General features: G+C 36.7%; 2 protein-coding genes across 3 annotated transcripts; one reads left to right on the plus strand and one right to left on the minus strand.

The window, feature by feature from the left end:
• The first annotated feature begins 12,083 nt into the window (after positions 1-12,083).
• On the plus strand, positions 12,084-19,789 carry c9 (complement component 9). The gene is made up of 11 exons (XM_066710587.1): positions 12,084-12,188; positions 13,259-13,382; positions 13,686-13,833; positions 13,939-14,083; positions 14,632-14,770; positions 14,934-15,152; positions 15,570-15,810; positions 16,251-16,382; positions 16,790-16,965; positions 17,661-17,889; positions 19,470-19,789. Exons 1-11 carry the CDS (start codon positions 12,094-12,096, stop codon positions 19,619-19,621), a joined length of 1,800 nt encoding a protein of 599 aa, XP_066566684.1. The 5' UTR covers positions 12,084-12,093; the 3' UTR covers positions 19,622-19,789.
• Positions 19,790-19,922: 133 nt separating this feature from the next.
• On the minus strand, positions 19,923-26,737 carry LOC136754606 (sialic acid-binding Ig-like lectin 15). 2 transcript variants are annotated; one of them, XM_066710588.1, is made up of 6 exons: positions 26,633-26,737; positions 25,589-25,671; positions 24,604-24,996; positions 23,725-24,084; positions 21,421-21,478; positions 19,923-20,710 (listed from the first exon to the last, which is right to left on the minus strand). In XM_066710588.1, exons 2-6 carry the CDS (start codon positions 25,626-25,628, stop codon positions 20,668-20,670), a joined length of 894 nt encoding a protein of 297 aa, XP_066566685.1. In that variant the 5' UTR covers positions 25,629-25,671; positions 26,633-26,737; the 3' UTR covers positions 19,923-20,667. The 2 variants fall into 2 exon arrangements, with proteins under 2 accessions (XP_066566685.1, XP_066566686.1); XM_066710589.1 differs by lacking the exon at positions 26,633-26,737 and having other exon boundaries at positions 25,589-26,479.
• Between the last annotated feature and the right edge of the window lie 317 nt (positions 26,738-27,054).

Below are 27,054 nucleotides of genomic sequence, written 5' to 3' on the forward strand. Positions count from 1 at the left end.
TTGCTGGCCATTTTATTTGACAAGAATCAAGAAAAATCAAGCAAAAAGCAACAATATAGTCAGAGATGCTATGAGATTCTCTTAAATATGTATTTAAGTGATTCGCATATCATCTCTGACTTTATGGACTACAGATAAGGACATCTGCAACACTTGTATGTCACCTTGGCCACATGTGTTCCTGTGTGACATTGTTTGATCAAGCATGACAGATGTAATTTTTGTTTGTGTTGATTGTGTCTGACATTTTATTTTATCCAATATGATACTTTATTGCTTTCCTGTACAACTTTCCCTTATGTATTAGCACATTAAGCATACGATAAACATGAGTAATACAATCTGCTTAATTCTTTTGTGTTTTAAACACCAGATATTCTAACAATTCTAACAAAACACAACAAAACAAAACATACAATAAATCAATCAAACAGAGACGTTTTTTCTTGTTGCCCCTCAGAAGATCCAACTCCAGATCCAGTATTTTGCAGTTTGTGACTTGGAAATGTTGAACACAATTGTAATAATTATTTTGATAACTGAAAAATGTAACCTACTTAAATCACATACTAAGACTCCTGCATACTACTCTTACTGTCTCACACTAACCTAAACAGGGCCGTTCCGACATACAGGGAACTAGGCAGTCACCTAGGGCCCCAGAATATCAAAGGGCCCCTAAAATATAACATAAATAATATTAAAAATAAAATAACATCCAACCAAGCGCTTTTGCATTGCGAACAATATGCCGGCTACTAGCGAACAAATGCGGGAGGAATGGGCCCAAATTAGCGCCATAAGTAACAAATTCAAAATAAAATACATTGTAAATGAGAAGAATAAAGTTGAGAAAAAATTGATGTTGAGATCCAAAATAAAACAATCAAAATCAAAATGTAAAGAATTTAAACAAACATAAGGATATCAAAAGCAAAACATATAAACTTGAAAGCAAATCAACAGTCCGCTTCACTCCCGCGCTTGCCTGTGGTTACGATGCTGCAATCTTCGCTTTTGCTTTTTTTTTGTGATTTCTGTGTATGATGTTAGTCGATTGTCACGGTTCCAACAGTTCAGGAGATGAATTAGCCTTGAATGGTGACTGGCAGGCAGCGCTGCCTGTTAGGCAGATAGTAAAAATACCTCACACAAAAACCCACCTCCCTGTTACAGCACAACTTGCCTACAAGGTACTGCATTTTCAAATTGAAAACCGCGGCAAGACAAACTGCAGCAGCACAGTACGACTTAAAATGGCGAGTTTATTTCATTTTCCAAAAAGATAGACTTTTAATAAATACGCCAGATTAATACAGAAGCATTTTTCCCTCAAATTAATACATTCTCTTTCAAAAATTCAATTTCATAGTGGTTGGTTTACTTATTGTAAGTATGCAGGGGTTGGTCTCTTATTGACTAGATTATAAATGTTCAAATATGTTACGTTTGCCAAGTCTATATTTTGGCCTTCAAAAAAGTACCTTTATTGGGACAACTTACAATGTAAATATTTGATTTGCTCTTAAAAAAAGGATAACCTTACATATCAAAATGAAAATAATAATGTGGTTGGTAGCTCTAAAATACTGTATTTGTTTGTAAAGTGGTGAGTTTGCTTAATATATATCCTGATGCCTTGCAGGCTGGTATATAGTGGTGGGTAGATATGCCTGGCAGTAGGGTTGGCAGTGCTCCGGGTTTGCCGGTTCCGGCTCTGGAGTGGCTCCAGAGGTTCAGCTCCAGCTCCAGAGAGGCACCGGGGCAGCTCCACGCTGCGGCTCCGGCTCTGGCTGCTTTCTAACCAGCTCCAGCTCCAGAGCCACAAAAAACAGTGCAAACTAGGATTCGATCATTATATATATATTGTTTCCTTTTGACTTATTTTATGTAAATAACTGTTTAACAAAAATATGAACAACAAACAAAAAATCTGTTTAAGCATTCAAACACGAAAAAGTATAATGTCTGTGGCAATTAACATTGCCAGCCAGCCAGTATTTCAGCAGACTTTGTACACTACATGGCCAACAGTATGTGGACACCCCTTCTAATTACTGTGTTTGGCATGTGGGAGACTCTGAGAACAAGTGGAGGAAGATTCTATGGTCTGATGAGACCAAAATAGAGCTTTCTGGCCTCAATGCTAAGCGCTACATTTGGTGCAAGTCTAACACCGCACATCATCCTGAGAACACCATCCCTATCCTAGCCCTTATCCAGGGCGAGCATCCCTACCGTGAAGCATGGTGGTGGCAGCATTACACAAAATGGATGCAGCAAAGTACAAAGAAATCCTGTATGAAAACCTGCTGAAGTCTGCAAGAGACTTGGGACTTGTGACAAGATTGATCTTCCAGCAGGGCAATGACCCCAAACATACAGCCAAAGCCACACAGCAGTCTCCTTAGACAAGCATTGGCAGTAGATTGAACTTTACAGAGAGCTCAATGACTTTCAACGTGGCACTGTCATAGGATGCTACCTTTCCAACAAGGCAGTTTGTCAAATTTCTGCCCTGCTAGAGCTGCCCTGGTGAGCTGTAAGTGCTGTTATTGTTAAGAGGAAACGTCTACGAGTAACAACAGCTCAGCCGTGAAGTGGTCAGCCACACAAGCTCACAGAACCCAACTGTTGAGTGCTGAAGTATGTAACGCATAAAAATTGTGTTTTGTTGGTTGCAACAATCACTTCCGATTGCCAAACTGCTTCTGGAAGCAACGTCAGCAGAAGAACTGTAATGTGAAATATTTCTCATGGTTAACTGAAAGACAAGTTGTGGAATAATTGGTTTATGGCCAGTTTGTATGTTCTTATTCTTATATATTTCCCCCCCCCAAAAGATACACAGTTACAACAGAGAAGAGAAGGCGAAGAATATGGCCACCAAATAATATGCCCACCAATTCCCTGGTGGCATAGCTCAGAGTATAAAAAGGGAGAACTTAAGAAGAAGATAGAAAAGCAAGTCGGCTTTAGTCCTGGCCCATCAACCACAATAACCTCTCTCTGCTCCAAACTGACTGAGGGTAAACTTGCAAATGTTCACAGCTATTGCATGATGCTATTTCATTTATGTTAAATCAATATAATTTATATAAGAATTACATCCATAAGTTTGGGTAACTTTGTATTTTATATCTCATATTTATCTAAACTATATTTATGTCTGTTCTAATTTATTTTCTAAAGCCTTGTGTAAACACATATTTTGCTGTATTTATCACAAAAGAAATCCACTGAATGAGATTGTATACAAATGTAATAGCATACTTGAATATTAAATATTATTTGTTATATTACTAGTTTACTAAGCCTGTGATTTACAATTTGATTATGGAATACCCAATTACACCGTGCCTCTCAGTAATGGTGATTGTAAGGTGAACTAATTAATTGTTAATCAGCAATAATTTAACTTATAGGCACACATTTTATGTTTCTTATCAGGTTGTATAGTAATTCCCAATCCTCATTCCTGGATTACCTTGTGTGCCTTGCGTGTTTTTGTTTATGTGAAATCTACAATCACTGATTCCATAATTTAGAGGTTTTCATTCATTGTCAGCCTTGGAAATAGTTCAAATAATTAACTGACACTGAAAACCAGCAGTACTCCAAGCAGTACTACCAAGAACTGAGTAACTCCAGGGTAGTAGAGTTTCTCCTTCAGGGTTTTACCCCATGGCATATTTCTTAAGCAAAATGTCTTATTTGTATACCAATAGAACATTTTTTATATATACAATACAATCCTCCTAAATTTTTTTTTAAATCACTATTTACTCTTACGTTGTCTGTTTTTGACTAATTTATACACAAATATATGCCTAATCAGTCATATATTGTTATGAGAATACAATTTTTTCAGTTACTTAAATTGACTTTCTTTCTCAATTGTAGGGACACCATCAGAAATGCAACAGGACAAATAAAAGAGAAATCAAAGGACTTCAACATTGCAACTCATGGCCTGAGCTTTGAAGTGCTTAATATGTATGCCCAGATTGAAAAACTGAACAGCGTTTAATATGGAGTTAATATCATTTCCTTTTAAATAGGGGTGTGTATCTTTCCTTCTCTGATGATTCAATATACATCTAGATACACTGTCACTGATCCGATACAGGAAAGATACTGTAACACTTTGGGGGTTTTCGGGTACAATACATTTAGAAAAATTAATGATTCGATACAATTTGATTCAGCTTTGAGTCAGTTGAGTTCTGAGCTTTGAGTCAGTTTGGTTGGATTTAGAAATACATTTAAAATGATTAAATTCACATCATACAACTAAGGGATAGAAATGTACAAACTGTCTATTTCCCATATTATTATGGCAGTCAATTTAACACATAGTCTACATATTTATATTTTGAGGTTCTCAAAGGGAAAAAAAAGACTGAATACCTGTAGGACTAGAAGATTTCAACCATGAAAATTTAATGTAGAATTGATTAATCTTAATGAATTTTCGTAATTTGTTCTCAGATTAGTATTACAGGAACCCAGCGATGGCCTGGCGTCCCGTCCTGGGTGTATTCCTGCCTTGCGGCCTATGCCTGCCGGGATCAGCTCCAGCTTCTCTGTGACCCTCACCAGGACAAGCAGTTTTCGAAAATGAATGGATGGATATGTTTGCGGTTATTATTATATTGAACTCATGTTTAAAATAAAACCGCAGTGTATTAAACTCTCAACTAGTTTCAAGTCAGAATACTGTACATTTAATAGAGGTAAGTATATGTCTGTGTGTGTGTGTGTATGTGTGGGCTGTAGGGATTTTATTTTTTGGGGGGTGTATAACAGACACTGTTTCAGAAGTGCCTGCTCTCGCCCTGAAAAGCCCACGGAGCAGCGCTGCATCTGTGAACAAAGAAAGAAGAGACAGTGATTGAGTACTTTGGGCTTCGCACAATTTGGAATTTAAACTAACCGTTGTTTCTTACTTTCAGCTTGTTGGGGTCCCAGATTGCCAACGGGGTCTTGATGTGGCGTTGACAGAAAGAGACAGTTCAACCTCCTTTAAAGGGAGGGGAGGTGCTCTATGTGATTGCCCTTCTCGTGAATTGTTAGAGGGACATTGTAATTGTGATTGTTGCTTTTTTCTATTATTTTAGATTAGGGGATTTGGGCCAGGTTTTATTTACTCACAGGAGCCAGCAACACTGAATATCTGTCACATATCTCCCACAGGTTCCTACCCTCATGCCATGACACATTAAAGTGGATATTCTTCCCTCTCACATTGGCTTCCGCTCTTAGTGGTGTGGCCCAGGTACGGTCCTCATGGCCACTGATGCCAGTGTGTGTGTGGATGGACAGGAGGGAAGGGGATGGTGGAAGCATAATATGCTCACAATACTCTGGTAAAACTGATAAACTCTGCTAACCCTGCTGTTTCCAACAGGAAGGAGGATGGCGATGTCCAGGAACAGACGGACAGAGCATTAACGATTAAGGTGCTGAAAATAACATAATTTTATCTTTCAGGAAAATTGGAGAAAGGCTTGAAGAAATCTCCGGAACAGACAATAGATTGAAAAGGGAATTGCTGCGTATACAAACAAATAATTATCAAAACAGATTAAAAGGAATCATGAATATTATTATTATTATTATTATTATTATTATTATTATTATTATTATTATTATTATTATTTTTATTTCTTGGCAGACGCCCTTATCCAGGGCGACTTACAACATAAGTGCAAACAAAGTGCAAAAATACAGAGAAGTACAAGGCATCAATCATTACAAATTCAACTTAGCTAAAACATAGCAATTCAAAATAATACATTTTACAAATTCCAATTTACAATTTACACAAGTAAATTTACACAAGTAAATTTACACAAGTAAATTAATAGTCGTACAACTCCAACCTCTTTTAAATCTAAATGCAACTGAAGGATGCAGAGTCTGGAGGGACTATGGGCATTTCATAAACTATCCTTTCCATAGTTTTATAGATTGAATACTGGATTTAAAGAATTGTGGTGTTTGGCTGTATGACTGAAATGTGAAATGATATGTAATGTTTCAATGTAACTGTAAGTGGGTACACATTGAATAATTCTACTATGGTCTATTGTATTATTGTATATGGGAATAGTGTGAAAAACCTAGTTCTATACTCTTATGTGGTAACAAAGCCAATGCTTTGTAATGAATGAATGATACATATTTGCCCTAGTTAAAAAGGTTTATAGTATAATTAGTCTATATGGTGATAGACTTGGCCTTAGAGCAGTGCCAATTTGGCTCTAACTTTTGGTGTTTGGTGATGTTTATACAAAGATATTTGCACAGGTTTAGCTTTTGTAAAATAAGGATGTAATTATGTAATCTATAATTAACAATTAAGGTTTATTCAATGAAACAAACAATGAGTAAAATACAAATAAAGACAATGGCAATGTTGGAAGGAAATATTAGAGAAATAATTAAAATAATATAATAATAATAATAATGACCATAGGAATTATTCCTAATGATTCTATGAAAATAATTACAAATGTATGGTTATGAATATGATTGGTAAAACATGAATGAAATAAAGAAGATTAATAACTGCCATCATTAATCTAACAGCTATAAACTATGTTGTTGAAGGAGCTGCTGTAACAATTATAGTAATATTAAAATGGTTTCAGAAGTTGGATAAAAAGAGGAAAGAGACAAAAACACAAAAACAGAGTATTTACACTAGGAAGTAAATACAGGAGATATGATGCTGCTGATGACAGCTGGGTGCTATACTGAAATAATTAGTGGTTGTGATAAATAATCGTCCCTATAATGGAAACCTTATAGATTGTGTGAATGTCAACTACTGTACATGTGATAGAGATGCCTTTTATAAGGAGGATCTCTGATGTTCTGTGAACCACACATTGTGTCTTCAGATGACCGATTTATTCCACATTATGAATCTTATCTTGAAGGAACTGATGTTTGACCCGTAGTGGCAGAGGTGCAAATGGAGAAGATGCTGGTGTTCTCGTTGAGACACAGTAGGCCGAGGGCGCAGCTTTAAAGACAGCCACACAGCGTCTTGAACAGGTCGATGTTGAGGTCCACAACGCTGTGATGGTTGACTTAATGGAGAAATAAGTTAAACTACTATAATTAAGGGTTTCCCAGATTATAGGAATCTACAATACATTATGAAAACAGCTATAGTGGCATCTGCAGTGGCATCAATTATTGTATTGATAGTTTCATTTAAAATGTTTTTTTGTTGGAGATGTCAAATTATTCAAATTAACAGAATAAGAGCCATGAAGTAAGAAATACAAATAAGTCCATTACCCTTCTCTTAAGATTGACTAAAGGAGAGATATACACAATGTGCAATGTTTATAAGTTAAGATTTTAAGTACTGATTTTGTAAATATAACAGATATTGCTGACTTTTGTATTCTATACATAACAGGAATTACTGAACAAGAATTGACAACTAAAGAATTACGTTATATATTCAATAAGAAGCAACACAATGCATGTAGGTAGTTACTAGGGGTTGACTTTTATCAGCTGGGGCAGGATAAAACATCATTGTACAGCTCCAGGAGAGAGCTCAATATTCTGTAATGTGTGGTTACAGCTTCATTGTTTGCCTGACCAAGCAAAGAAAAGGACATTCCTATCCCTAATTATTTGAATATCTCTCCGCACATACATACACACCTCGTAGGTGGCAGACTGGGATGGATGGGAGCTGAAAATGAGGCACCATAACCACCTGCCCCTCAGGAGGAAGAAGATATTGTAACTCACAAACACAATTCTGTCTCTGCGCTCGAGGGTGGCCGACACGAGGGACTGGAGAGGGGTACAATAATAGGAAAAGAGGGGATCACGGGATGCTCAGGGATTGTGTAAACTCTGATAAATGTCTGATGCTGCATCTGATTACTGACTGCCATGGCAACCACAAGGAGGAAGTGTACAGCGAACCATAGGACTGAAAAGAGTTGTCTTTGACTATGAGTTAAAAACAGAATGTGCATGCCTCAGTCTTGGGTGGAAAAAGGAACTTGTTCTATAAAGACGGTAAATGGGAACAAAACGAGTTCTATGAAAGATTTTATATTGATAAGAAATGCCTTACATTGAGTTGTTTTCCCCAAAGTGTATGTGTGCTCCGCGGTCTGCAGCTAAAGAGGAACTGAAAGATTGTATATGCCATAATTATATATATGTGTCTGACCTCGTGTAATGCCAATGTGAGTCCAGTCTGCCTAGACGGACTATACCCCAGCAACAGAGGTGGAGCAGACTGTCTGGACATCTAAACCTGCCATCCGTGCCTCTTCAGGAGTGGACAGAAGCATCACAAACATTTATGTATAACTATGCTTGACTGTGGAATGTAACTTTGGAGAAACTAAACTGAGACTGCCTCTGTGTGAGATTTTCCCCAAGCTGCCATTGTATGAATAATCTTCTCTGATCAATGCAGTCTACCTCTCCAGTCTCACCTGGCTGTGCGGTTGCAGCCGTTTCTTCCTTTTCTTCACTTACTAAATGCAAATTTGTATTTAGTCCACAATACATCTGTATAAGATCCCAAGACTAGCTTACCTCCTATTCACACTGGTTTTCTTTCAAATGAACTCGGTTTGGTTGATTTACTTTGAAACAATGCATCAGTGTCTCACTGTTCACACTTGCCTTGTGTACAAAAGTGCTGAGTTTGAACTCGGGTTCGTTTCGTGGTTCACTTCCATGTTTTCTCAGGACTCGGATCACTAGTGTTCATATTACAATAATCAAGTGGCCTTGGATCATTTTGTATTGATAAAACATTGGATATTTACATTTTACATTATTTTTGCTTATAAGAAATGGCAGCATATCAGTCTAGGAGTATTTCACTGCTACTGCCATAGTTTTAAAATTATACTGCTACTTTACATAATACATTAAACATAACAGGGTGCACCCAGCTAATGCACAATGTTGCTACAATGTAGCAATTCGTTATTTCTGACACTTGTTTTTTCACACAAATAAAAGTACAAATAAGCCAAAAATGCCCATGCGGAATCTTTAGATCAAATTGTACGTTCTATCTATGCATGTTAACTTTACTAGAATAAAATTACAAATATCTTGGTGTAGCACCCTTAATGAATCCCCAATATCCTGTTGTTTTAAGAATACTGATGTTACCATTAACAATAAGTAAATTAACAAATAGCCTACATATACACTACCGGTCAAAGGTTTTAGAACACCCCTATTTTTTCAGTTTTTATTGAAATTTAAGCAGTTCAAGTCCAGTGATAAACTGCCAGAGATAAGAAAAAGTGTAGGTGAAATGAAAAATAATGTACATGTCAGAGTTATACACCGATCAGCCATAACATTATAACCACCTGCCTAATATTGTGTAGGTCCCCCTTTTGCCGCCAAAACATCCCTGACCCGTCGAGGCATGGACTCCACTAGACCTCTGAAGGTGTGCTGTGGTATCTGGCACCAAGACGTTAGCAGCAGATCCTTTAAGTCCTGTAAGTTGCGAGGTGGGGCCTCCATGGATCAGACTTGTTTGGCCAGCACATCCCACAGATGCTCGATTGGATTGAGATCTGGGGAATTTGGAGGCCAAGTCAACACCTTGAACTCACTGTTGTATTCCTCAAACCATTCCTGAACCATTTTTGCTTTGTGGCAGGGTGCATTATCCTACTGAAAGAGGCCAATTCCATCAGGGAATACCGTTTCCATGAAAGAGTGTTCATGGTCTGCAACAATGCTTAGGTAGGTGGTATGTGTCAAAGTAACATCCACATGAATGGCAGGACCCAAGGTTTCCCAGCAGAACATTGCCCAAAGCATCAGACTGCCTCTGCCGGCTTGCCTTCTTCCCATAGTGCATCCTGGTGCCATGTGTTCTCCAGGTAAGCGACGCACACACACACACAGCCATCCACGTGATGTAAAAGAAAACATGATTCATCAGACCAGGCCACCTTCTTCCATTGCTCCGTGGTCCAGTTCTGATGCTCACGTGCCCATTGTAGGCGCTTTCGGCAGTGGACAGGGGTCAGCATGGGCACCCTGACTGGTCTGCGGCTACGCAGCCCCATACGCAACAAACTGCGATGCACTGTGTGTTCTGACAACTTTCTATCAGAACCAGCATTCACTTTTTCAGCAATTTGAGCTACAGTAGCTCGTCTGTAGGATCGGACCACACGGGCCAGCCTTCGCTCCCCACGTGCATCAATGAGCCTTGGCCACCCATGACCCTGCAAGAGCTGCAGTTTTGGAGATGCTCTGACCCAGTCGTCTAGCCATCACAATTTGGCCCTTGTCAAAGTCGCTCAGATCCTTACGCTTGCCCATTTTTCCTGCTTCTAACACATCAACTTTGAGGACAAAAGTCATTTGCTGCCTAATACATCCCACCCACTGACAGGTGCCATGATAACAAGATTATCAGTGTTATTCACTTCACCTGTCAGTGGTCATAATGTTATGGCTGATCAGTGTATACTGTATTACTACACCCTCTTAAGCATTATTTGGCAGTACTACGCACAGCTCCTATGCATAGAAGTTTCACTGTATTCCTACAATGTGCACATCGTTTGAAATCTTATTCTCTTGGCTACCAGCGCATTTAATTCTCAAACACATCCGATTTACAGTTACTGTGTCGCCTGCCGTCATTCAGAGCCTGGGGGGGAAAAACACACAGTCTGCACCAGGGGGGTCTCATTCAGATGGTCACAGATCACTCAGTTCGATCGGATTTCTTTGCAAACAGGCTTCAGATCCAATTATGTAAAATCGTTATGTATCAGTACACTGTAAACAGTTTTCCATCTTGACATTTTGAGCTCTCTACGGGTGTATGTTGCTTCTACCAAAACGTGGATGGTCTTGTTTTGTTCAGTAGACTGTCTGTTTACAGAATATGTTTTGTCAATGTTCCAGATTGCGGAGGGAGTGCTTAAATGCGGTGGGATAAAATCACATTACAGAATGCTTCACATCGTTAGAAAGCTGAGAGTCTCAGCTTTCATGGGATTCAAACACTTGGCAAACAACAACAGTGAAGAGTACACATAGGATTAAAGAGAAGCACACGGATTTGGTACCAGAGGGGTTTGTCAGCTTAAGGGGTTACATTTTGTAAAATGATTCCATGATTTATTCTTTATCTTCAATTGTTTATTTGTTCTATGCTTTAATTTCATTACATTGTGTACATTTCAATAAACAATTTAGTAAAATTGAGTTCTAAAACTTTTGACCCTTAGTGTATTTATCAATCTGTTGTGCAAGAAGTAATGTTGCATGCAGACATATTGTACTTACTAGGTTTGGGAAAGAGAGGGAACAAAGTATAACAGATAAAGGAAGGTGTATGTTTGGCAATCAGTTTAAAAGACCCCCTGAATCTATTGCATCACAAGTCCAGCCAAATGGAATGTAAATATTAGTTTTTTCTTTTATTTTCTTTCCAGTAAACATCCACTAGGAAAAAAATATAAAACCCCCAACAAATTCCCTTTTTCCTATAAAGGTTTTGCATTTCTTTGTATAGCAAAATTATAGCATTAACAACAAATGTATAACTACCTAAAGGAATCATAAAGATCTTTTAAAATCACCTGGGATTAAAATGTGAAAACTAACTAAATAAAACAGCTATCTATTTTTGTATACGAAAACTGTTGGGCCTATTTAAAATTAAAGATGATGATAATAATAATAATAATAATAATAATAATAATAATAATAATAATAATAATAATAATAATACCTGCTCTGTTTAAATTAGACTGTTTGCTTAATTAAAGCAGCTACACTTGAGGAACATAATGCCATAGCTGTAGCAACAATATAATGTATGTTATGTGGGGCCGTTCAATTTAAAAAATGCTAATTACATTTTGAATTTTTCTGCTATATATCCACTTTGGTACATAATAAATTTAATTTGTTATTTTTAAATTGAACAGGCCCTCAGTTATGTATACTTAAATGTGTTCTTCTGATTTTGACAATGATTAACTTATATTAATCATTACAGGAATGTTTGCCCTGAAATACAATTGCTCAAATAACCAAATGTGCACTCAATCACACATGAAGATGCTGGCAGTTGTGTTTCTAGCTCTTTGCATTTTGCAAATACATATTTTTGTTGAAGGAGTTGACCACTGGTATGTATATCATTATTATTTATCAGCACACTAAAGAGATAGTAGGAGAAATACAGATGCATATTCATATAGCACTTGATTAATACAATCACATTGTTTTGATTACTTTTTTATTTAAAATATGCTAATTATATTTCAAATTTGCATTCACATAACTGTAAATAGATTTTTGTCTTTTTTCTTCTTTTAAGGAAGATGATTTAAATAGGAAAAGTAATTAGACAAGTTAATCTCTCAGAATAATTTAATTTGAATTAATAGGAACTGAATTCTTTAAGTTGTTGATGGTTTAAATAACTTTGTATTCTAGGATGGTAATGAAAATATGATTAGCAAATATATGATTTTATGTAATGACCGTTGCTTTTATAAAATATATTGTTTAGAAATATATTTAAAAGTTGTAAAATGTCTATTTCAATTCAAATGTAAATGTCAGTGCTATGTTCTACACAGCATTGCATAACACAGTTTGTAATATATTTTTGTTAGTTGGGTTTTATTCCATTTGGTATGTATGTATGTGCTTTACAAAGCTGTAAATAATGGCATTGAATATGAAATACAATTAATCTGGAATAAAAATAAAATGATGTTATTTAATATGTACATGTTTAACCGCTTGAACTGCAGCATTTTCTGTAGTATTGTTTTTAAATTAAAGTTTAGTTATTTGTTTTCTTTTTTTTTTTTTTTCCTTATTTGTATACTTTAATTTTGACTAATGGCGAATTACAGTGCTAAGGCTTTAATGCTATCATTGCTTAATTATTATTATTATTACTATTAATGCTGTGCCCCATACAAATTTAAAACCAGTATTGTGAACATGAACAAACACCCATGAACACAGTATCTGGGGCAGTGATCAGGAAATTCCCAAGGACACAAATCGAACCGCCATCTTGAAGAGGTCTCTACTGTACATAAAGTGTATAACAGCACATTGGGATGCCATATTGAGCACCCTGCTACTCACTCAGGGCAGGCTTTGCAGCTCCTTGTGTGGGAGACAATGCACTACACACTAGTTGATAGTAAAACTGAGTGACAGCTTTTCTTTGTCCCAGGCCTGATGAGGAATCCCAACATTACAGACGGGTGGCGAGGGAGCTGAATGCCCCAGCGAGTGTAGACTGCATCCTGAGTCCCTGGTCTGAATGGAGCAAGTGCGATCCCTGCGCTGAACAAATGGTGAGAAATGAAGATACAAGGCAAATTCATAACTTAAGCACACCATAGGGTATAAAGGTGGAGACAGGATACATTATCTCTCTCCATTTTGTTACTATACTCTTACTTTTTCAATGTCCCAAGTAGGCAATTTTTTTCTTCCTATCGACTTGTAGAAAAAATATATATATTTATAAGCCTTGAGCCCAAGGTAACCCAGACTGTGCAGTATGACCCCTCACATGCAGAAAACACTTCAAAAGCCTGCTGAGCTGAGCTCCATTTTGAAGCACAACCAGCCTTTACTCATTGGTGGATTCCTAGTTTCGCTCCAGGACTGTGGAGGTGTTCGGGCAGTTTAAAGGCCTGACCTGCAATCTGCCACTAGGAGACCGCAAGGCCTGCAAATCAGACCAAGCCTGTGTGGAGGAGAAGGTCCAATGTGCAGAAAGTGAATTTCAGTGTGACTCAGGTAAGTAAAAAATATTCTGACTTTCTTCTTTATGTAAATGACACCATTTTCACACTGACCTGTAGAATTGTGGCTTTTCTTTTCCCGTATTTTGATAATATAAAGGTATCTGCATTAAAAAAAGGCTAGTGTGCAATGGAGACAATGACTGCGGGGATTTCTCTGATGAGGAATGCGATGAACCACAGAGACCTCCGTGCGGCCAATCCCAACTCGAGGTCTCAGAGTTAGGCCGGACAGCAGGATATGGGTAAGCCTGCGGTCAACAAAGGACATGCAAAGGATTCGGGACTTCAGTTGGTGGAGATTACTTCCTCCCAGAGAGCAAATTACGCAAGAGAAACAGGCAACACTTTGCAATTACTAATGAATTCACTACAGTACTATCTAAATATCTCATGTAGCTCTTCTGATTTCTGATGTCGAATGCACATATAAACTGACGCTCTAGTCACTAAACCTATCCCTTACCATCCAACTAACCATATCCATATGTTTTTCATGCAAAGGCCAGGTAAATAAACATGATCTCAAAGGAAGGTCTTGAAATATTCAAATGGTTCTGTTGATATTCAGTTATAGTGACAACATTTTGTTACTGTTCAAGAATGTTGACCAGTTACATCTGTTTGTTTAGTCTTTGTTTTATAGTATGTGAATAAGAGATCTTGATACATCTAAATTCCTAATTTCCACCAAGGTAAGAACAGCAAAGTGTATTAGGCTCGATAAATGACCGTGACGCTTCATCCGATGTTGAAATAATGCTTTTTTGTTGGTGTGTTCTTATTTTTACAGTATCAATATCTTAGGATCAGACCCCAGAGGAAATCCTTTTAATAATGAATTTTTTAATGGAGTCTGTAGTAGAGTGAGAGACGCCACCACCAGAGAGTATCACCGTGTCCCTTGGAATGTAATGGCTTTAACATACGCTGTAAGCCTTCCTCCCTTAATTACTGATTTCCCTTATGGTCGATGTAGTTTACATGCTCTTATATGTAAAACTAAAATGAAACAAGAAAATGTGGACTTATTCTTTGTAAGAGCTACTGGACTTCCTCAGTACAGTGGACCTTCATGTTGTCTTCTCTTGACAGTCTGCTGCCGGCGAGACATTCTCCAAGGAAATTTTCGAAGAAACAAACTCTCTGGTGAAGGAGATATTGCGTGGGCAAGTGTTCTCGTTAAATGCAGGGCTTTCTTTCCAGTTCAAGAAAACTATTGATGTTATGAATAAGACTGAACAGGGCAAACTGGATGTACATTATTCATTTACTGATACAGTAAAAAACATCATGGAATACTCCACCCAAAAGGTAAGGAAACACACAAATAAAGACAACTTAAGCCTGAGATCAATTCAAACATTGGAAATTACAAACCGAATTGTGGTTTAGAAGCAATTGTGTACTAATTAAATAAACACTGATCCAGTACAAGTTTGGAGGTCATTTTTGTTTATGCCTTACTAATACTTGCTCTTTTGGAATGGATATCTTCAGCTGAATGTCAGTAACAACTTCAAAAATGTATACTCTTATGTTGGATTATTTTCACTAAACTAAATTTGTATCTTATTGATTAATGCAACAATTTGTTTAAATGTCATTATCATGAAATTATTGACAATTACGCTAATGGTTAAACTAAGGTTAGGATCTCTCATGAGTCATGAGTGGCTCCGTCCTGTGATTAACAAAATGTATGCCTTTTCTTCCTTCCTTCAATTCCAGAACAAAAGCTTTATGCGAGTTAAAGGCAAAGTACAATTAAGCACTTTCAGAATGCGAAGCCGTGACTTAATGCTGACAGAATCATTTTTAAGCGATTTGAATTTTTTGCCAGTGGAGTATGCAAAGGGGCCCTACTTCAGTTTTCTTGAGGATTATGGCACACATTATACTGTTTCTGGGAAATCTGGAGGCCTGTATGATCTTGTCTATGTGGTCAATAGAGAAAATTTAAAGACGAAAAGTAAGTTTCAATCAAAAAACATTCTGATCCTTCCTCTCAGACATTCCAGAGTTTACTGTCTAAAAACTCCACAAAGCTTCAGAACAAGAACAAAACAAGAGAAAATGTGATTTACAATATTTTGGCAAAAAATACATCATAAATATAAACTCTTTCTTAACTTTAAACTCCAGATATTCTAAAAATATTGTAAAAGAAACATACGATAAATCAATCAAACAGAAAATTAGATTCAATCTGTAGTATTTTGCAGTTTGTGACTTTAAGGAAATGGTGGACATAATTGTGAAAATGACTTTGATAACTGAAAAAGTGATGTCTTTAATATCTTGCAGACTTTTTGTTCTGTGAATTCGTGGATCACGTTTATTTGGTCTAATATCAATAGTATTTATTAGTAATCAGACCATTCATAGTATTGTATATCATTTTCTTTTTAGGTATAACAGAACGTGAAATTCTAAGTTGCCTGGGTTTGGACATTTCAGTGAATGTTTCAACATCTGTGGGCAGCAGTTTTGAAAAACATGTTAAACCGGAATTTTGTGACAAGTTAAAGACTGGAGAAGATGGTAAGTCTGTATTGTCTTGCTAGATAGTCTTTGTAAGGTTTTGATATGTTTCAATGATATTTATTCATGTTAGAAATACACATATATCCCAGATATGCCCTATTATCACAGCTGTCCTAGAAATGTTGAATATTTACAAAAAATAAATTAATGGAAGATGATCTGGAAATCTCAGTTCAAAGCATAATCACCTGCTGCAGGTACCTATGGTATAATATAATACAATACTGTTGTAGAATATATAGTTTTCATCTGGAACCCTCAGAAATGTATGACAAAAAACAGTGCACACAAGATGCACAAAAATAAAATAAAGTCTGTCTTATATGTCTCTTGACAGTTGTGTAAGTACAAAAAAAAAATCTAATTTTTCATGACTGTTATAAACCTTAAATTGTTCCTTTTAGGTGCAAAAGACAACAAGGCCCTCATTGATAATGTTGTATCATTCGTCAGTGGAGGGACTGCAGAGTCGGTTGCTTCTCTCAGGAGACAGTTAGACAGGGAAGGCTTGGTGGATGTCAATACCTATGTGCAATGGGCCAAATCCCTCGTTGATGCTCCTGTTCTGATAGACAGTAAAGTAAGTTATGACATAAGTTTTCTGTGGTGTATATAACCACTATGTCTCCCAGGGTCCTGTGGTGTAGTTTAATAGAGGACCCTGGTAAAGGTATTGTTTGTCTTCTGCTGGACAATGCTGACAATAGGGTCACATTGACAGGAAACAGACTTTTGCAGTCTCGGCTACTCTTCCCCATATGTTGTCATTTGAACTTGGATGTCATCCTGTTAAAGGTGCTTGATTGAATGGTTAGCTAATCAGGATTTCACATCTATTGCCTTCTCATTAGCTCAATTACATTTCAATTACAACACCACACTGACAGCATTGGGTTTTAATTAGTAAAGAAACTTAATTTGCTGTATCCTGTCAAGAGGCTAATATATGATACTCTGCTGACTAGTTCTCCACACTCAGCCAAAGAAAGGAACAATAGAAAGAATAATATATATAAAAGAGTTTTTAGTAACCTACATTTGCGTGATTCAGCTTTATAGTCTCCTTTTCTCGTGGGTTATAGCAATGCATTTGTATCAAACCGTGAAACTGGAAACCGTCCCTGGAAATTGCAGCCTGCATTACCAGTCTCTGTAACTTTCCATTTCTCTGTTCAAGACCAATTTAGCATTGCCAAACAGACACCCTAATATCATTTGTCAAAACTGTTTTCCATTGCAATGTACGTTTATTGCATCCTCTTCTTCCTGTGACAGCCCGAAGCAATATATACGTTAGTTCCTTTGAAGATGCCCCATGCGCAAGAGAAGAAGGACAATTTGGAGAAGGCTATCGGTGCATACATTGCAGAGTACAACATTTGCAAGTGCAAGCCGTGTCAGAATGGTGGCACGCTCACTCTTATTGATGGGCAGTGTCTGTGTCTGTGTGCACCCCAGTTTGAGGGGATGGCTTGCCAGATAATAAAGACGGAGCTGCTGAAAGGTGAGTTGATTTATAGACGAAAAGCCGTGAATGTGAATGTAAGTCTTTTCCTTTAACTGCACCAGGTAAGCCAGTGGAAAGGGCTGAGCAAATTAGATAATCTTTTTACAGATGTTTTGTGTTCACATTGAAACAAATGTTCAGTGCCTGAAATGTTGATTTGCATCCCAGTTAAAATGCTGGCTGGCACCTTCCCTTCTTTTTATAGTAAATCATAACAAACTCTCTAGCTATGTTATTAATATGGTGTGCTGTTTGTTCCCCTGTTTAACAGCTGTAACAGCATGTAGGTATACACTCACCTAAAGGATTATTAGGAACACCTGTTCAATTTCTCATTAATGCAATTATCTAACCAACCAATCACATGGCAGTTGCTTCAATGCATTTAGGGGTGTGGTCCTGGTCAAGACAATCTCCTGAACTCCAAACTGAATGTCTGAATGGGAAAGAAAGGTGATTTAAGCAATTTTGAGCGTGGCATGGTTGTTGGTGCCAGACGGGCCGGTCTGAGTATTTCACAATCTGCTCAGTTACTGGGATTTTCACGCACAACCATTTCTAGGGTTTACAAAGAATGGTGTGAAAAGGGAAAAACATCCAGTATGCGGCAGTCCTGTGGGTGAAAATGCCTTGTTGATGCTAGAGGTCAGAGGAGAATGGGCCGACTGATTCAAGCTGATAGAAGAGCAACTTTGACTGAAATAACCACTCGTTACAACCGAGGTATGCAGCAAAGCATTTGTGAAGCCACAACACGTACAACCTTGAGGCGGATGGGCTACAACTGCAGAAGACCCCACCGGGTACCACTCATCTCCACTACAAATAGGAAAAAGAGGCTACAATTTGCACAAGCTCACCAAAATTGGACAGTTGAAGACTGGAAAAATGTTGCCACGTCTGATGAGTCTCGATTTCTGTTGAGACATTCAGATGGTAGAGTCAGAATTTGGCGTAAACAGAATGAGAACATGGATCCATCATGCCTTGTTACCACTGTGCAGGCTGGTGGTGGTGGTGTAATGGTGTGGGGGATGTTTTCTTGGCACACTTTAGGCCCCTTAGTGCCAATTGGGCATCGTTTAAATGCCACGGCCTACCTGAGCATTGTTTCTGACCATGTCCATCCCTTTATGACCACCATGTACCCATCCTCTGTATGTACCCATACTTATTTCCCTCATTAATATGCAAATCAATGTATAACTTTTTTGAAATGCGTTTTTCTGGATTTTTTTGTTGTTATTCTGTCTCTCACTGTTAAAATACACCTACCATTAAAATTATAGACTGATCATTTATTTGTCAGTGGGCAAACGTACAAAATCAGCAGGGGATCAAATACTTTTTTCCCTCACTGTAAATTTGGGCCCCCTACTCCTTGGTCTTAAATGTGTCATTTGAAGGAAATGTCTGACTTCTGAATTCGATGGTGGCCCCACAGAGTTTTCTGATTCATATCCTGCCAGCATTGCATATGATTCAACTATAAAGGTTTTCTTTCCAAAACTGGGTAGTTTACTCATGTCAAAGTTCTGTATTGAATTTTAACTGGGCAAACCATTGTTTGATTTCAGATTTGACTGTTACCCAAGAAGGAAACTGGGGTTGTTGGACTGCTTGGTCAAGCTGTAGCGTTGGGAAACACACCCGAACTCGCAGCTGCAACACTGAGGGTCTTACAGGAGGGAGCTGCTTAGGGGAAAGTGTTAGCACAGAGCACTGCTGAAGAAGAACCTGGACCAGTACATTCAATAGGTTGTGACTCATGTCACTGGGAGGAGATGAAAATAATTTAAATTGTCCTCTTGTAAATTCATGCACTGCTTAATGTTGCCTGTTGAATTGTATGGTTTGTCTTTTTGCTTCTCACTGAATTAAAACAAATGAAAAAATACTCTATTTACTTCAAAGTCTTTTGTGTGACTTCAGAATTGAAAATAAATGTTTCAATACTTCCAACCAACTGACAAAATCACATTTCTAGTTTTAAGTAAAAATAAAAAAGATGGGACCTCAGAAATTATGAAAATCTTTAATAAAAGTTTTATGGATAAGTTCAAAGGTTTATATATACATGCAAAATCATTTTCAATTCAGTCTCATATCAGAAAAAAAAAAAAAGAAAAAAAAAGAAATCTCTTTCACATTCGACCAGTGTCACGTGAAAATGTATTATGTGTTGGAGATTAAATCCCCATCTCAGAGTATGAGAAATGAGAAAAGGCCACAACATAAAAAGATGAGAAGGAAATGCTGCATCACAACACTGTGTTCACCTCAGAGTGAAAAAGTACACACATTTTTTGTATTCAATTAATAAAAAGTTAATCACACATCAATATGCAAAGCCATTATTGGCATTATTGGGAGTGATCTGGCCAATCAGGGAAAGGTACCCCCCACAATTATTTGTATTAATTCCCAGGCTGGAGTGCCCTTACTGGGGAGTCAGCACACTTATAGACTTATCCAACCAAGCCAAGGTTTTATATTTTTAATACATTTCTTGCATATTTTTTCACTTGGAAATTGTAGCATAGGATGTGTCAATAAAGGAAAATTAACAAATCAACAATTTGAATGCATCTGAATTACAGGCAAAAAGGCAACAAAATGTGACAATTTTGAATGAGGGACTTTTTATAGGCACTGTGTATATATGCACACAATACCATTTTTTTGAATATGTATATATTCAAATATGAGAACAATTTTAAGATAAACTTGACTGACACAAAAGAAGATCAATGTTAACTCCTTTTGCGTACTTTTTCACACAGTCCTTTTCGGCATATTCATATAGATTCCTCCTGGTCTGAAAAACATAACAAAAATGTAAGTCCTATATTTGAACATGATTTATTAGCATTTTATTAAATATTTAGTTGACATATTATTCTTCACTATAAAACCTATTTTGTAATGAAGTCCACAATCAGGGACAAGTGCTCTGTGGCTACCCTACAAAGGGCTTAATAAATACTTAATAAAAATGGATTGATTGATTATTATTGTTATTATTACAGTGTATTACAGTTATTATTACTATGAAAAGATTGCCTTTACTCTATGATTTGTAAAAGCTATATGGACATTCTTTTTATTTTTCATTACTATAATTATGATGATGATAATTATTTTTATTATCAATGACACCTAATACAACAATATTATACTTGCTAAAATCGATTAAACATAGAATCTGATACAGTCATTATAGTAAAGAAGTTTAATCAAAAGTATCTCTCTTTTCCCAACCATGAAATGGAAGAGAAACAATTATCCATTTAGTTTAGGGGTGTGTACACTATAGGTTGCTACTTAATATAAATAAATGTTTATACAGGCTATGTCTTCAATCAGTGTTAACAAAACTCTGAAAAGATATAGATGATAAATAAGTATAGTCTAATTCACAATATTGATAAAACTGACTGAATCGCTGAATTACATTTGAAATGAAGGGTGATAATACCTTTTCCTTACATTAAAAAACTGAAGCAAGACAAATTACTCAAGACTTACTTTTCATCTTTGTCATTTTGACATGACTTCTTAACATTAATGTGTTTTGTTGATGAACCTGGATGAGAATTTTCAAAGCAAAAAACATTAATGGAAAAAAAGTTCACTTTTTAATTGTTAAATTATGTTAACAATCGTCTGAAAAGTATTTATATATAATCGAAGTGCTTTACCATTAGAGCTAAACAAAACTATATTACAACATGGGGCTTTTATCTTTTGCAAGTTATTTGATCTATACATTTAGAGTCGTATGATGCAGTGTACTACCCGATGAAGTAACAGTATACAGATGTGGCCGAAAGTATTGGTACCCTTCCACTTAAAGAAAAAAAAAACCTCTTCTTGAGCAAACCGCTCCAGTTCTCTCTGGTTTGATGAGTGCCCTTTCCCAATTGTGAGTTACAGCTCTTTCCAAGTTCAATGGGATTTAGATCAGGACTCATAGAAGACCACTTCAGAATGGACCTATGTTTTCTTCTCATCCATTCTTGGGTGCTTTTTGAGGTATGTTTCGAGTCATTATCCTGCTGGAGGATCCATGACCTGCGACTGAGACACAGCATTCTGACACTGTGCTGTATGTTTTGCTCCAAAATGCTTTGAAAGTCTTTTGATTTAATCGTGCCCTGCACAGATTCAAGGCACCCTATGCCAGAGGCAGCAAAGCAACCCCAAAACATCACTGAGCCTCCCCATGTTTCACGGTAGGGATGGTGTTCTTTTCTTTGAAAGCTTTATTTTTTCCCTGTAAACATGGAGTTGTTGTGATTTACCAAAAAGCTCTACTTTTGTTTTGTCTGTCCAAAGGACATTCTCCCAGAAGGACTGTGGCTCGTCCACATGCATTTTGGCAAACTCCAGCCTGGCTTTTTTGTGTTTCTCTCTTAGAGAGAGGTCTTCTACCATGGAGCCCATTTTCATTCAGACAGCGACGGATGGTGCGACTTGAAACTGTTGCACCTTGAACTTGAACGTCAGCTTGGATCTGTTTTGAGGTTTTCCTTGGTTCTTTCTCCACCATTCGAACAATCCTTCCCTTCATTTTTGGGTCAATTTTCCTCTTGCGTCCAGAGATGTTGGCTAAAGTACCATGGTCCTTAAACTTCTTAATAATATTGGCAGCAGTGCTCACAGGAACATCGGGTTCTTTAGATATGGTCTTGTAGGACCATGCTTGGCTATGACCTTCTCTCAGACAACTCTTTGGTTTTCCTTCTCTTTTAAATGTTCAGTGTGATGCACACAGTGACACAAAACAGCAGAGTCAGTACTTTTCTCCATTGAAACTGGCTGAATGAGTGATAATACGATTGACCTTGAAAACACCAGAAAAAACATGGTCTGCTTGTGCCACTACAATACAATGATTTCATATAACTTCTAAAGGGTATCAGTGATATTGTCCAGGCCATTTTAGAATATCTTCATATAATTAGCAAGAATTCAGTTATTTTCAAAGTATTTTTTTGCTTTGTTCCACTGCAAACCAAAACCAAATACATGCATGTATGGATGACAAAAGATCTTTAAATTTAAACACTTTTCATGGTGAATGGAGCATTTGAATAAAATGCAAGAGTACCAATACTTTCAGCCATGTCTGTATAATATTGGTCATCTGGAGGCACACAAAACCTCATAAGACACAAACATCTTGTAGATTGGGGCCACTTTTTCAGGGGGCTTTACCGTGAATACACTTCTTATCACTCATCACATTTTCCTCTCTCCCACCTCTGAACCACTGCAAATATATGCAACTGCCTTTCCGTCACAGAGACCAAGGCGATGCTCAGCCCAGGAAAGCCACATCAGTCCGAATAAATCCTCATCAATCATTTACACTGCCCTTTCAGTCTGCACCCTGACATTTACCCTGCATAAAACACCCAGTTGTCCATACCACTAACTTGTTTTGAAGTGTGAAGACATAGATAAAGTTTTCTTTAAAGTGAATGAAGTCAAACCTATTTCAAATGAAACCAAGTGTGTTAATGTGTTGTTGTATGGACAGCCGTTACCATTTTGAATGTTTAATGAAGGAAAGACATTTCTTCAGTATAACAGTTGGTATACAAGTAGGTTTTTTTTGGGCTTTGCAAGAGAGGACATTAGATCAGTTCTCCTGACGTGTTAATAGTAAATACAGGAGTATTAGAAAAATAATGTGTGTAGTAGGATTACATTTCGTCTAATGAAGAATTTAAACTTTCCTTATTTTTCAAGTTCAAAATGCTAAGTTCAACATGCTACTGACAAACATAACATAACAAAAGTTAATGCCAATATATGCAAACTTACCTTGGTGTTTTACAATAAGAACAATAACAAGTAAGATGACAATTCCAAGAAGTATTCCTGAAAGAGCCATAAACGATATTTTGAGTTTTCCTTCTGGGATTGTGATCGACACACCTCTATGAATTGAACGTTCCTCGGTTCCAAAGAGATTACTGGCCCGACAGGTGTGGGTTTCATTCAGAATTGCAGGTACTGTTGATGAGACACTTTGATTTCCACTGCTGTTTCTCACAGTAAAGTTCTGGTTTTGGGGTTGAACCCACACAATAGTTGGCAGTGGTAGACCCATTGCTTCACACGTCACTGAATGATCCCCAAATCTATCAACACTTATGTAGAGTTGTTTAATAAACGGTGGCACTGGTAGAAAAATAAGAAGACAATATAAAAAATTTAAAATTGCATTTGAATGTTCTTGATGTAAATACATTTATTTTGTATGTTACATAGGGACTGATACAAACTACATGTATACTTTTAGCAAGAAGAAAAAGGTGTCACAAAGTTCTGATGACCTCAGCTTTGTATAGAAAGTATAGAAATGAAAGGTATTGTGGGGGAATCAAAGCAGGACAAATGTTATTTGAAGAGTGGAATCAAATATATTCCTTTCAGAAGAGTTTTCCATTGTAAACTTTATACACCTTCAGCTTGACAATTATTTGATTAGCGCATTATTATTTCTGTCATAATATGGTAGCAGGTTGAATCAAAGATCTCCAATTCCAGTGGATTGGAAGAGCACGTATTTGACTGTCCCTGCCTCCCTTGTTTCATATCTGCTTCATATAACAATGAAAAAGGAAATATGTCAGAATAATTTGGTGATTTCTTGTAATGTATTAATAATTAACAAGATCAATAGAAACGTGTTTATACCTTTGAGATTTGTTCCTCTTTTAGTTTCCCAGGAATTTCCTTTTCCCTCTAATTGTACGCGGCAGAAGTAACTATCATTATCCTCGAATGATGCTTTTCTGATCAGCAGAGACAGATTATTTTGCCTGGCATCTCCTGCCAGACTGTAGCGACTCATCTTGGATGTTTCGGTCGAAGGGGCTGAACAATTACTCATGGCTGAGGCAGAATTGACGCAATGGAAGATCACTGGCCCATCAAAGTGAACTTTTGTTCTCCAGATGACTTCAATGTTACCCTTATAATCATTTTTAGGTTGTTGAAAGGTACATGGTAGGAGGACATCCTTTCCAAATTCTCCCAAGATCTCCTCTGGTGTTGATATTGACCAGCCAGCCTTGCTATGTACAATACCTGTTTAAAGAAACAAGCAAACAAAGCTAGTAAAGTAAAATCAGTATAGATATTTTTTTTTACAAAATGTGTATGCATCATTTCCGCATCTGCTTTTCCCCCTTGTATGTACTACTGGAATTGACAATCTTTTTTTTTGTTTTGTGTTAGTCTGCTTAATGTGGGAAACAGTTAGATTATTATTATTATTATTATTATTATTATTATTATTATTATTATTATTATTATTATTATTATTCAGCAGACGTCTTTATCCAAGATTAAGTTCATGGTTTAACAATCTCTAACATACAATGTCCTATATATACACAATATGACAAATGGTAGCATCACTATAGAAAATCATAAACAGGACACAGTGAATTAATTCAGATAATATAAGAAAGGCCTAAAGGTGTCAACTGAATAGATGCATGTAATCAAACCTCAATATGTAGTGTGATTAAATGGCAGGTATGAAAGATGATACATGGTATCGGGGATGAGACATGACATCAAATATTATTGTCCAGTGGTAAACTACAAATAATAAAATATCCTTCACAAAATAAACATTTTAAAAACAGATTATTTTAATGTCAGGTTCACTTACCTAGAATACAATAAATACACCAAACAAGGACAGGAGCCATTAAAAATCTTCTGCTCTTCCCACGAAGATTGCAAATGGTGGCACTGTAAAGTCATGCAAGTAAAACAGTACTCCTAGCAAACAATATGTAAACTAGATGAGTGGAAAGGTTTAAACTACACTAACAGACACAATTTAAAATTAATACATTTTACAAAATGAAAGGACCATAGGTTGGGAGAAGTTTACGTCTTCTGTATTCTATCCTTTCTTCCTTGTTCCTCTGCTTATATATTAGTTCTGTAACAGACTTTCTTAATGCTGCAGTGAGACAGCAAACATTCCCATTGGCTTTTGTCACTGGAGAATGATTGTTAGGAAGAGATTATGATGAAAAGGGAAGTGTGTAGAAAGTGATATTACTCAGGAAGCAGGAATAAAAAAGAAACCAACAGAAAACTGTGAAAGAATATCACAAATATAAAATAAAATGAGGCAAAGGTATACAGTAAATCAGATAATACAGAAATACAGAAATAAATCACTAGTGCAAAGAAATTGAAGGCTGTCTAACTGCTCTGCCTATGGGGCACGTATGAACAGGAAACTACTGAAATACCCAAGACACTAAAATAGCCATGTGTGCTCAAAATACTGAAGTTGTTCCAAAAGTAAATAAATGAATAGCCACAACACAAACAATTAAGATTTGCTCCCTGCTTATGTGATAATTAAATACATTACACTGCATCGCAGTAATTATAGACACAATTAAAACACTAAACAGCAGGTATTGTGGCCATTAAGACATGTCTTCTTGTAACCCCCTGCTTCTCTAACACAGCAGAAAATAGGAGGATTGCACTTATCGGGGCATATCTCTTCAGTTATTATGTCTGCTTGAGGATAACAGCTAATTTTCAACCACCTAATTTAAAACAAATTAACATATTAAAACATGTCTACTTGATAAAGTCCCTGTTATATTGTCATATTACAGTCCATAAACAGTACATCTTAACATTTCATAACTTTCCTTCACTGACTACGTTTTGCCATTCTTACCTTTATAAGTAATAAGTAATAGAATCCATCCAAACAATTACAGCAAGGACACAGTCTCTATAATTTGTTTAGCATATAGCAGCCACTTAATAACACATTGTCAGACACCAGAGTGAAGTGACAACTTCATACCGGATGTGTAGAACTAATTAAAGATCTGATACACGCCTTTAACTTTCTCTTTAATTTGGTCTTTACAAGTGTTGGGGAAGTGTAAATCTTTGTGGTCTAAATTATTCTAATGCAGTACCTCAATTTTTCCTTCAAGCTTGTGATACCAATGTCATAGAAGTATTTACATTTCAGGTTTCTATGAGCCTCTGTGAACTACCTGTCAAATTCAATGAATTGCATGCTACTAGAGGCCTTAAGTTCACATACTAGAAGGCTTTCATTACTTTCAGGAAGAGCAAGTTTCAATA

Source organism: Amia ocellicauda, chromosome 8, assembly GCF_036373705.1.
Source record: "Amia ocellicauda isolate fAmiCal2 chromosome 8, fAmiCal2.hap1, whole genome shotgun sequence".
In the NCBI taxonomy this organism is placed as follows: domain Eukaryota; kingdom Metazoa; phylum Chordata; class Actinopteri; order Amiiformes; family Amiidae; genus Amia; species Amia ocellicauda.